Source organism: Crocuta crocuta, unplaced genomic scaffold, assembly GCF_008692635.1.
Source record: "Crocuta crocuta isolate KB4526 unplaced genomic scaffold, BGI_CrCroc_1.0 scaffold53, whole genome shotgun sequence".
Lineage (NCBI taxonomy): Eukaryota > Metazoa > Chordata > Mammalia > Carnivora > Hyaenidae > Crocuta > Crocuta crocuta.
Window position 1 is genome coordinate 1,838,346 of NW_027529432.1, and position 12,423 is coordinate 1,850,768.

General features: G+C 55.3%; 1 protein-coding gene across 1 annotated transcript in view; it reads right to left on the reverse strand.

The window, feature by feature from the left end:
* RASGRP2 (RAS guanyl releasing protein 2) overlaps positions 1–12,355 on the reverse strand; it is a 13,393-nt gene extending 1,038 nt beyond the window's left edge. Inside the window, exons 1-14 of the mRNA XM_077759729.1 lie at positions 12,215–12,355; positions 11,456–11,558; positions 10,873–10,935; positions 10,392–10,521; positions 9,498–9,650; positions 9,210–9,383; positions 8,920–9,036; positions 7,352–7,633; positions 5,947–6,024; positions 5,596–5,718; positions 5,164–5,279; positions 1,590–1,740; positions 1,439–1,475; positions 773–949 (exon numbers count right to left, since the gene is read on the reverse strand). Of these exons, the coding sequence (XP_077615855.1) occupies positions 773–949; positions 1,439–1,475; positions 1,590–1,740; positions 5,164–5,279; positions 5,596–5,718; positions 5,947–6,024; positions 7,352–7,633; positions 8,920–9,036; positions 9,210–9,383; positions 9,498–9,650; positions 10,392–10,521; positions 10,873–10,935; positions 11,456–11,558; positions 12,215–12,287 (1,777 nt within the window). The 5' untranslated portion in view covers positions 12,288–12,355. The remainder of the gene's footprint in view (positions 1–772; positions 950–1,438; positions 1,476–1,589; positions 1,741–5,163; positions 5,280–5,595; positions 5,719–5,946; positions 6,025–7,351; positions 7,634–8,919; positions 9,037–9,209; positions 9,384–9,497; positions 9,651–10,391; positions 10,522–10,872; positions 10,936–11,455; positions 11,559–12,214) is intronic.
* Between the last annotated feature and the right edge of the window lie 68 nt (positions 12,356–12,423).

The window sequence follows — 12,423 nt, forward strand, 5'->3', positions numbered from 1 at the left end:
TAAGCTTTATGCTTGAACTCACTACCCTGATTAATGGTCGCATACTTTGCTGCCTGAGCCAGCCGGGTGCCCCTGTGACTGAAATCTTGAAGCCTCTTTGACTTTTACTCTTTTTTTTAAATGTTTTTAAAATTTTTTTAAATGTTTATTTAGTTTCGAGAGAGAGGCAGAGTGTGACTAGGGGAAGGGCAGAGAGAGAGAGGAAGACACAGAATCCGAAAAAGACTCCAGGCTCTGAGCTGTCAGCACAGAGCCCAAGGCAGGGCCCCAAATTCACCAACCATGAGATCATGACCTGAGCGTAAGTCGGGAGCTTAACTGACTGAACCACCCAGGCACCCCTATCTATTTTTGAGAGACAGATAGAGCACAAGCAGGGGGAGGGGCAGAGAGACAGGGAAACACGGAATCTGAAGCGGGCTCCAGGCTCTGAGCTGTCCGCACAGAGCCTGATGTGGGGCTCAAACTCACAAACCTAGATCATGACCTGAACCCCAAGCCAGATGCTTAACCGGCTAAATCACCCAGGTGCTCTCACTTTAACTCTTTATGTATTCGTTTCTCTCAGCCTCAAAAGGTCAAGGTTTCCTGAGTCACCTTCTGGCCCCCTGACCTTTGCAATCCGTCATTGTCACCCCACCAAAATAACAGAATTACAACTTCAGGAAGGTTTCCATCCCCGGATAGGCTAATACTTTGCCGCCATGGCCCAGCCTCCCTCCCTTCACAGGACAAGTACAGAAGGAGACCCCCCAAGGAGACCCCCTCTTACCTGGAGGCCGGGAGCCTCGCCTACCTGGGCGGGGCAGGGAGAAGCTGAAGGCTCGGTGATGGGTGTGTGTGGGTGAGGGCGAGGGTGCAGACCCCTCCAGACTCACACTCTGGGCCCGGCGCCGGCACTCAACAGACAGACGGTCTTTACACTGCTTGTGACAGTTCACACCGCAGGCTGGGAGAGGCAGATGGGGAGGCCCAGCCAGAGCCCTTGGTCAGAACACCCCCCCATCCCGATCGCCAGCCCTGCACCTCTCCCCAGTGTCCTGTGCTCCTGAGCAGCGGCCCCGCCAAAATAAGACTCTCCTTCCAAACGGCTTCATCGGCTGGCGGGTCCATGCCCTCCCCCAAGTTCTCTGTGCCTGGACAGCTGTCTCACCAGAATAAAAGCCCACTTCAAGGCTACCCCCTTCAATATAATCAGCATGCCTCTCTGGCTCCAGTGTACTTCACTCCTCCTCCGTTGCCCCACCAAATTAAGAATCCCCACCCAGGGGTGGGGGGAGGGGGAGGGGGGTGACGGGCACGGAGGAGGGCACTTGTGGGGATGAGCACTGGGTATTATATGGAAACCAACTCGACAATAAACTATTAAAAAAAAAAAAAAAATCCCCACCCAGAGAGGAACGCTTCCCCCCAATTCAACCCCGCCGGCCATGCTCACCTCGGCATTTGAGGCCCTGCTTGTAGATGCCCAGGATCTGAAAAAGAGGAGGGGGCTGTGCTGCGGGAGATAAGGACTCTACTTCTTCCTTCTCAAGGGCAGGGACGGGGACTGACCCACTCCAGGGCTTTCGAGCCCCTCAGGCCTCGGCAGGTGCAGAACAGCGAGAGGAGAGGCAGGCGCAATTAATGAGGTTTGTCTCNCTCTCGTGGAAGTTGTGCACGAAGCCCATGCGGCCGCCCAGCACCGAGCTGGAGCGCAGGAAGTAGGAGACCATTTCCTCCCTGCTGATGCAGCCATCCCTGCGGGGGGCGGGGTGGGAGAGAGGGCGCCTCAGGTGGGGCCCTCCCCCGGGGCCACCCACCCACCGGCCTCACCCATCCCCCTGGGAACTGCCCTCCCAAATAAAATATCCTCACCCAGCTCCTGGGTTTGGACTCCTGGTGCGGACAAGAGGCGGCTACACTGGGGAGGCAGGCAGAAGCCCCGGCCGCTACTATGCTACTACTATACTACTCGTGTGGCCTTGGACGAGTCACTTCCCCTGGGTTTCGTCCCCAGAAAAATGAAATCCTAGCTCCTGCTCAAAGGGCTGTGCCCTTTCCCTCGAGATTATCAGCCTTTGTCTTCCAAAGTGAGCTGTGGGTCGAGAGAGTCCTGAGATTGCAGAGACTTCTGCTGAGCTCTGGGACCAGGCAAGACCGGGAAAGGCCGCCGGCGTCTCACTCTCACGCAAGTGAGTGCTGGGGAGACACCTGCAATCAGGTGCCCCCCGCTCCCCCCCATAATCCAGGGCTTCCCACAGAACCCTTTCCTCACCTATGAACGGGTTTTAGGGAAAGAGGCATCATGTGCTCTGGAGATAGACCTCAGTTCGAATTCTGCTACTTCCTGGCTGTGTGACCTTCAAGCTCGTTAATCTCCCTGTGCCTCAGTTTCTTCTTCTATAAATGGGGAGAGTAATAATTCCTGCCCCTCAGAGGGTTTGTGTGAAGACTGAGTGAGTGCGCGGGAGGCATTTACAACAGCATCTGTGGCGTTGGTAGGTCCTGGGCCACGCGGAGCTATTTCTGTCAGTGTTCATCCTTGTTGGAAACTCCTGCCTGTTTTATCTGGGGCTCCATGACGTGGTCCAGGTGATCCTTCAATTCAGTGGGGCATTGGGACAGCTGGCCATTTAGAAAAAATATATATATATATATATCTCCCTAGATTCTTTCCTCCCACTGTGCCTGGAGAGTGAAATTCTCACTGAACTGAGGACACCAGTGTAAAAACTAAAATCATCGAAGTATCTGGAAAGGTGTAAGAGAATACCTTTGTAATTTCAAAGGAGGTGAGGGCCTGTCTATGCGTAACACAAATCCAAGAAGTCATAAAGGAAAAGACTGACATATTGAACACACGACATTTTTTAAAAATTTTATATGGAAAAGGACAACATAAATGACAGACTGGAAGAAAATATTTGCAAACACATTTGACAGCAAAGAGTTAATATCCATTAACAGAGATTCTGAAAATCAATGAGAAAAGAGACCAACAAACCAACCCAGTGGAATAAATGGACAAAGAATATGAACAAGCAATTAACAGAAGAAATATAAGGGGCCGATAAACGTATGAAAAGAGATCCTACCCCCACTGGTATTAAAGAGATTCAAATTTAACCAAGACACCATTTGCCAATTAGGCTGACAAAATTGTAAAGCTTATTATAGCGCCCAGCGTTGGCAAGGACGTTGGGAAATGGGCACTTTTCACTGCTGATGGGGGTGCAAGCTGGCACCACCCTGCCTGAGGTCACTTTGGCAGTCTCTCCTAATTTAGAATGTGCATATCTTTTGATCCAATTATCCCACTTCTAGGAATTTCTCCTACAGAAATAGTGGCCTGAGTGCATTGGTACAAAGATGTTCGCAGCAGCATGGCGTATATTAATAGCGAAAGACCGGGAACAGTCTACATGTCCATCAGCAGGATAATGGTGAGGCAAATGACGGCCCCGCGACACAGTGGGACACACTGCAGCTATTCTAAAGAATGAGGTCGTTCTGCATGAAGCTGCATGGAGAGATGTTCCGTGATAGAGGGTTAAGTGGAAAACAAAAACAAAAGCAAAAAAGCGAGATGTGCCATTCCATCAAGACAGTGATAAAAAACCAAAACCAAAACCAAAAACCAAAACAAAACAAAAACCTTGCGAGCCCTATTGCTACAAATACAAATACCAGATCCCAGTTAAAATATCCCAAAATGTGCTTTAAATGCATAGGCGAGTTTGCGCGCAAGAAACGGGAATCCTCAAGTTCCAGAAGCGAAGAGCGAGCGCCAAGCTGAGGAAGGGAGTTGAGGCTAATGCTAGGGCCGCCCTGGGAAGGGGTTGCTGCTCTCCCTAGTGAGCCCGGTGCTGGGTTTTGGTACCCGGATGGGCTGGGCACAAGGCTTGGGGTGTGCAGAAGGCAGGGAGTTCAGGCTGAGACCCCTGCACGAAGCTGTGTCTAAGGTCTCCAACGGCGGCCCCTTCAGTAAGAGCATGACCTGGAAACAATCCACCCACCCAACATCCCAGGGACATACCCTAGAATTCTGTCTCAGTTCCGGGAGCAGAAACAAAGCAACTAGAATCAGCCCCATGGGCAGATCTAGATTTATACCATAATCCTATTTATCCACGGAACAGGCACAAACAAAATCTGTAGCGATTTGCACATGGAGGGGGGATGGAATAGACTGGAAGGATACACTACTGCCAAGCCAGTAGCATTGCTAACATGTGCCTAATAATATAGCCTCTCGTGGGGGCGCCTGGGTGGCTTAGTCGGTTAAACGTCTGACTTTCGCTTAGGTCATGATCTCACGGTTTGTGGGTTCGAGCCCCGCGTCGGGCTCTGTGCTGGCTGCCAGCTCAGAGCCTGGAGCCTGTTTCAGAGTCTGTGTCTCCCTCTCTCTCTGACCCTCCCCTGCTCACGCTGTCTCTCTCTCTCTCTCCTAGAAATAAATAATACATTAAAAAAATATATACATAGCCTCTCGTGATGTGAAAGAGGGGAGGAGGAACGGAACTTTGGCTTCTTACTTCACAGGCTTTGTTCACTATAAATCTATTTTACTACCTGGATTTCTTTTTTACCACAGGCTGTGCAATGTGGAAAAATAAAAGGAAAAGAGAAACCATGATTTTTGAAATATGAATAACATTAAAAATATAACTCGACCTGAGATGGGGACTGGAAATTTTGACCCGGGGTTTTGTCTGCTCAGCAAAACAGGGATCGCAGGGGGCATGTTTAACCTACTTCAGAGAACCAGCTGTTTGTCCAAATTGTCAGTATGTGAATTGTTGATAAGCAAGTGGGTGCTGCTAATTACAGGCCTTTCTTTTCTATTCATTAAAACAGGCTACCCAGGAGTTGAACTTGCCCACACTTTTTGCCAGCTGTGAGCTCCACAAATAAAGCGGCATTTATGCAGCCACGGTCCCCAGGCCACGGTCTTGGTGAGACTCAGGTGGGGGGCCCCCCATCTGTCTGAATGAGTGGGGTAACCCTATGCTTCCACAGCTGGCAGCCTCCCCCTCAAATACGAGCCCCTCCCTACATTTTGGTAGCTTCCTCTGCCGAGATGGTCTGGTTCAATGGCCTCCTCTTGCACAGGGGGAAGCTGAAACCCGAGGGGAAGTGAGTCTCTGCCTTCCCTCTCCCCCAGCCCCCAGCCCTCCTCACTGGTTCTGGTCGAGGTCCCCAAAGGCGCTGAGGTAAGGGAAGTTCCCACGGATGATCTGGAACTCTTCCTGTGAGATGTGGCCATCCCCGTCGACGTCAAAGTTCCGGAACACAGACTGAAGTACGCAGAGGGCGGGAGAGTGAAACAGGCATCAGCCCCTGTCCTGCCCACATGGCCAGTCCGTGTTATGAAGGGTGTCTCAGACGTGGGGGGCTCTGCAGCTCCCCTTTTCATCTCCCCTTTTCCGTACCCCCCACCTCCACCCCGCCCACTGGCTATGCCCCTTGCTTTCTGGAGCCTGGGCGCCGGCCCTTGAACATGGTGCCCGTGTGGCTCCAAGGGTGGTGGCCAGGCAAAATCATTCTCGACGGACCCCTCTGGACCTGTCCCCTGACCTCTCGGGCCCCAGACTGGCTGCCACACAGCCTCACCTCCACCATCTTCTCGATGTGCTCCACCATGAGCGCCTGGTCCAGCCTGGGTTTGGCGGCTGAGGTCCACTCATCCAGCACTGGGGGCCGGGGAGGTGGGGTGCAGCTTGTGGGGCTGGTTGGCTGTGGGAAGGGTCAGGCCCGAGTGAGGGCCAGAGGTGAGGGAGCCCAGGGCCCGGGGGGGGCAGAGAGGGAAAGCCCTGGGGAGAAGAGAGCCCGTGCAACAAGCGGAACAGGTGAGGCAGCCCCTAAGAGCTCCGCTCGCCCTCCCATCCTGGGATTTTCAGGAAGGGCAGGGGTGGGGGAGAAAGAGGAGGGGGAGAGTGGGGAAGCAGGGATTCCCCAGCTCACCGAGGACTTCGAGCGTGGCTCCCGCTGCAGGGACAGCTGGTAGAGCTCATCCTCCGTCTGGTACTGATCCAGAGATACCTAGGACACGCCGGCCTGATCACACCCACAGCCCCTGATGCCCTCAGGAGCCCGCTGTCCAGAGCCCAGGCTCATCGGTCCACTTATAGGCCAAAGCTCAGCCCGGAACCCCGTCCAGAAGCTCGACTCAGCACAAAGGCCAGCTTAGAACAGCGACCGCACACCAGCCTAGCACACAGAGCAGACCCCCACAGCTTGGCCTCAAACCTTGAGCACAACGCGCTGCCAAGAATCCAGCCGAGAATCCAGGTCGGAACACGGCCAAGGGCTCTGAAATTAAGCCTCAACCTACCACCCAACCCAGCATCCAGAATCCAGCTCTGATTTCAATCCTGATCCCAGCCCAGAGCCTAGAAACAGTTAAGAATTCACTCGAGGGGTGCCTGGGTGGCTCGGTCGGTTGAGTGTCCGACCTCAGCTCAGGTCATGATCTCCTGCTTTGTGGGTTCGAGCCCTGTGTCAGGCTCTGTGCTGACCGCCAGCTCAGAGCCTGGGGCCTGCTTCGGATTCTGTGTCTCCCTCTCTCTCTGACCCTCCCATGTTGTGCTCTGTCTCCCTCTGTCTCTCAATAATAAATAAATGTAGGGGCTCCTGGGTGACTCAGTTGGTTGGGCGACCAACTTTGGCTCAGGTCATGATCTCACAGTTCTTGGGTTTGAGCCCCGCATCGGGCTCTGTGCTGACAGCTAGCTCAGAGCCTGGAGGCTGTTTCAGATTCTGTGTCTCCCTCTCTCTCTGACCCTCCCCTGTTCATGCTGTCTCTCTCTCTCTCTCTCAGAAATAAATAAAACATTAAACATTGTTTAAAATAATAATAAATAAATGTAAAAAACTAAAAATAAAAAAATAATAATTCACTAGAAACCCAAAACCCAAGCTCCAGCTCATTGTCTAGAACCTAGTCTAGATCTCCATTAGAACCTACCTCTCATTCTCCACCCCCAAACCAAGTCCAAGGCCAAGCCCAGACCTTTCCTAAGAGCTGGAGGCCATGTTTAGAAGCCACCCCTGCCCCTAAAATCCAGAGCTGAGCCCCAAGCCTTGAACACAACCCAGCACCAAGAGCTCAGGCCTAGCTCCAAGCCCAGCACAGAAAGTCCACAGGGCAGTCTCGAAATCAGACCTCAGCCCACAGCCCCTTTCAGAGGCTGGAACTCCTCTCAGGGTTCATTCCAAACCCTGGATCCCAGGCTGGATCTCAGGTCTTTGATCAGAACCTAGAACACAAGGCCAAGCCCGCAGCCTTGCATAAACCCAAGACCAGAGGTGGATGTCCACGGTGGCCAGCCCCCAGCACCCCACATTCCTGTTCCCAAGCCCCACTCACCGTGAGTAGGCTCAGCAGATCCGGGTTGGCCTGCACGGGTGGCCGCAGGCTGGTCACCATGGCCAGTTCCTCCAGGATGCTAAAGAGCTGCTTCATCTTGGCCCCATTAAGTCGGGTCCGGGCAGGGTCCAGCCAGTCAGGCAGTGCCAGCTGCAAGGCCACCAGGTCCTTGAGGTGTACACCCAGGATAGGAAAGCGGAAGCCCACGCAGGCCGCCAGCCGGCGGCGGTAGTTGCTATAGTTGCCCGTGGCCGTCACTAGTTCCGTCAGACCTTCCCAGAGCTGGGGGGTGGGGGCGGGGGGCAAAAGGCAGAGAGTCACACACACGTTCGCACGTCACTGTACCCCTTCCTCCCCCCAGCCCTGGAAATGTGGGAGAGGATGAGGAGTCAGAGTCAGGGATGGGTGAAAGGTTAAAAATCCTCCCTCCCTGCTCCCCAGCACTGTCTCCCTTAGCCCCTGGGGGTCAGAGTTTATAGGTCCCAAGTTCAAGGGAACCCCCACTGCCAAATACCCCACCTCTCCACCACCCCTGGGCACGGACTATCACCGCATTTAACAGGAGAAGAAACTGAGGCTCAGGGCACAGCACAGGACAGAGACCCAGAAGAAAGTCCTTGGCTGTGTCATCTGTTACCAGTCCAAACTGGAAAGACCCCCAAATGGAAGATACGCAACTTGCAGTAGATTTACAATAAAATATTATACGGCAATGGAAATGAATGAACAACCGCTCCAAGTAACAGAATGTTAGAAGGAAAGAAGCAAGACATAAAATAACACACAACATGATTCCATTCATAGAAAATCCAGAAGCAGGCAACAAAACCCCCACGTTATTTTGAGATTCATACACTGTGGAATGGGAAAGCTGTAAGGAAAAGCAGCGCCGTCATCATTACAAAAGTCGTGACGCTGGTTACCTCCGATGGGGGTGGAGTCTAAGGTGCTGGAAGCTTCTATTTCTTGACCTGAATGGTAAGTTAGGCAAGCACATTCTTTATGATTTTGCTTGCACCTGCACCCATGCTTTATATATTTCTCTCTACGGACATCACCCGATAGGTTAAAATAGATAAATAAACAGGGACGCCTGGGTGGCTAAGGTGGTTAGCCTCTGACTCTTGGTTTCAGCTCAGGTCATGATCCCAGACTCATGGAAGCAAGCCCCACATCGGGCACCGCGGTCACAGCACCGAGCCGGCTTGGGATTCTCTCCCAATTCCTCTGCCCCTCCCCCGCTCATGCTTTCTCTCTTAAACTAAATAAGTCAACTTAAAAAAAAAAAAAAAACAGAAAGAAAGAAAGAAAAGGAGAGGAGAAAAACACAAGCTTTGGGGTCAGGCTGACCGCTAAGCCCCCACTCTGACCCTTTCATCATGTCACCTGTGAAAAGCATGTAACCCCTCCAAACCTCAGTTTCTGCATCTGTCAAATGGGGACAGGAATGCCCAGCCCGCAACACTACTACTAGGAGTTCTCAGTGAGGCCAGACCCGGGAAGGGCTGGCCCAGGGCTTGACCAGACTGTTCCCCTGGCCCCCCTCCCCCATCCCGGGTCCCAGGCACCTTGATGGTCTCAGGGCTAACATGACCGTGGGTCTCCTTGAGACGGGAGATGGAGCTGTGGCTCAGGCCTCCGACCACCGCCATTAGTGTGTTGAAGTTCTGCAGATGCAGTAGCTTCTGGGGGGCAAACGAGGAGGGGAGAGACAGGGAGGAGGGGAGAGACAGGGAGTCACCGAATAGGCCCAGAACTCTGGCCCAGCTTTTCCGGCAAGGAGGCAGTGGTTGGGCAGAAAGGAAGGACTCGCCCTATCGGCACCTGGGGGGAGGGGGGGAGGGGGAGGGGCAGGCACCTCGGCCACGTGGACGAAGTGTGTGATGACCAGGGCCCGCTGCGGGGCTGTGGGCTTGCTGAGAACCATGAGCTGCACCCACTGCGAGACACTGTTGAAGAGGGAGATGAATCGCTCCAGGACGGGGTTGTCCACCGTGCAGCCGTGAGTCACAAAACTGTGGTAGTCCTGGAACTGAGGGGGGCGGGGGGAGGGGGAGTGGCCTCAGCCCCTTCGGGCCCCTCCCCTAACAGATGGCCACGCCTTCATTCATNCCCCACCCCTGACCCGATGCCCTCCGGGCCGCACCAGGATCTTGCAGAAGGAGCGATACTCCAAGTAAGTGAGATGTTCTGCCAGCTCCATGGGCTCCAGGTGGTCGAACAACAGGGACATCTTTCGCTTTTTCTGTCCTACGGGGTTCCGCTGGGTCACCTGCCCCTCCCACTNCTGAGCCCTTTGCTGGAGATCCCCCATCCCCTGCGGCCCCACACTCGTGCGCAGGCACCACTCAGGCTGCCTGAGGGCCTACACCATCTGAGGCACCGTGCTGGACACTCATGTCCCCAGTCCCAACTCCTGCAAACTCCCCCCCCTCGTCATGCACTCAGGCACCGTGTTGGGGAGGGAGGGGGGAGGGCGGGTACAGAGATGAGCAAGACACAGTTCCTTCCCTTGAAGAGCTCACAGTCGACTGAGGGAGACAGAGACAGAAACAAGACAGCCAACCAAACCGCGTGGCACGTCTACAGGTCTTCGCGCAGGGGTCTGCAAAGAGCGCAGACCCCAAGGAGGGAATGACAAACGCTGCCCTTGGAAGCCCTCTGAGCCCTCAGACGCTCCACACTGGAGCGGAGTCTTGACAACACAGAGAGGCAGGCAAGGGGACCCACGTGAGCAGAGCACCATGGCGGAAAGGATGCGGGGCAGGGAAGGATGAGTGGACCCGTGCAGCTGTAGCATGGCGTGCGTGGGATGGGAGTGGGCTGTGGAAGACGAGGCAGGAATGCCAAGCTGGCTGGAGACTATCAAAGGCTCTAATCCCCAGCCGAGACATTGTGAAGACGACAGGGAGCCAGAGGCTTTTCAGCAAGAGAGTGACATGACCCTCACTCATTCAATTCAACAAACATTTATTAAGCACAGATGGGGGAGGATGCTGAGTGCCCTCCCCGGCCCTCAAGCTCGCCGCCCCACGCACACGCTCTCGATGTCAATGAGGCTGCTGTGCCGCCGGTTCCCTTCTTGGTCTAGCAGAGCCTTCAGCTCCTTGATCTGCTCAGCGAGCTCAGGGTTCAAGTCGAACTCTGCTGGGAAGGCTGAGATCCAGTACCTGGCGGAAGTTCTGAGTCACCCAAGGCAGCCCTCCCGCGCGTCCCCATCCCCCATCCCCTGGGATTGTAGTTCCCCCTCTTAGTTTAAGAGCCCTAAACTGTGGCTTCCCCGCCCCTTGCTCCCCACCCCCTGCTCATTCCTTCCCCACCCCCACTGGGCAGATCAGAAAGCCCAGGCCCAGACCAGGAAGGGGCAAGCCTGTGTGACAGCCCGCCCACCATGGACAGAGCCTGGCTTCAAACCCGTATGACCAACTCCCAGAGCGTGTTCTTTCCACTCCTTCAGGCCAGTCTGAAGCCTGAGAGAAGGGAGCAAGGGGTGGGGACAGAGTCCCAAAAGGAAGACTCACCTGACCAAGTGGCATGTTTTCACCTGCAGCGAACTGGAGTTGTCCTTCCGAGATTGTTGGTAGGTGACGGAGAGTTAAGGAAAACAAGGATGGAGACTAATTCTAGAAAGGGAGGCAGGGGATGGGTCCCGAGTCCTGGAGGGAGTCTGAGGGCGGGGCCTCGTCCTGGGAGAGAGGCTGGGGGCGGGGCCTGGGGCGGGGCCTGTAGGAAAGAGGCTGAAGGCTGGGGTGAGGGTCGAGTTTGGGGAGGGTGCACAGCTGGGAAGGGGGCTAGGTTCTAGGGGTGGGTGAGAGCATGGCCTGGGTTCTAGGAAGGAGGCCAGACGAGGGACTTGGGCTGGGAGTAGGGATGGGTCCTAGACTGTAGGCAGCCCAGGTTGAGGAGCGGCGGGGGCGGGGCCTGAGTCGAGAGGAGGAAAGGGGTGGAGCCTCGGGCCTGGAGAAAGGTTGCGCCAAGGCTGAATTCTAGGCTTATAAGGGGCCCACGCTCTAGGAGCTAAGCCCATTCTTGGCCTGGGCTGGGCAGCCAGGCTCCCTCAAGCACTAGGGCTGCAGGGCCCACGGCCAGGCCCACGAAGGATATATGTGGAGCAGTTTTGCCGCCAGCTGAGAGGAAGGGATGTACCAAGGGTGCATCATGAGGAACATGCGCACCAGCTGCGGGTCTCGCACCTTCCCGGAGTCATCTAACTCCGAGGGGTCAGAGAGAAGCGGGTTGACCCTTCGTCCCGTAGCTGTGGTACCTAAAGCCTACCCCACAGCCCGCCTGATAGCTGGCCCCCCGCCCATCACCTGTTTTCCCAGGACTGGGAATTCTGTAGGCAGATTAGAAAGAAAAGGTAGGGTGGGCGAGGGCTAAGGCAGCATCTGAAGAACTGGGGGAGGGGAGCATCTGATCCGGGCCCATCGTCCCGAGGGGAACCAGCAGCTGGGGCGGAAGAAGCCTGGGTTCCCCGGGGTCAAGAATCCCGAGGCCATTTCCTGAGTGCTTGGGGGAAAGGGCACCCCTTCGCCAGATAAGCCGCCCCCCACCAGCCGGAAACCGCTCCCAGGCCAGAGATAGAGAGTTCCTCCGGATCCTCCGGGGAGGCAGATAATACTGCTCTTGTGCCAGAGTCTGGAGACCCCGTCCCTCCCTTCAATGCCGGCATACCAGGGTAGGGAAACATTTTATCTTTCTGAAGGGTGTGGATCTCTCTACCCAGCGATGAAGAGAAGGCTTTCGTTAAAAAAGGTTGCAGGATGCGGAACTGGGTGGGTCCAGGCCAGGGGTCTGCCCTGAGAGTCCCGCTTCAGGCTCGGGGCTGGGCTCAGGCTGGGCGTGCCCTCCCATGCCACTCACCGAAGGCTTCGATGCAGCCGCGGAGCAGCTCCTCCACCGTGCAGCCCTTGTCCAGGTCTAGGGTGCCCGCCATGGCCGCCGGCGCGGGTAGGCTGGGCCAAGCGGCACTCCGAAGCCTCCCACGGGGCTCCGACTGGACCCCTGTCCCGGGAAAGGCAGAGAGGGAGTCTGCGGAGGCGCCGGCGGGGGGTAGGGGGGAGGGTTGCGAG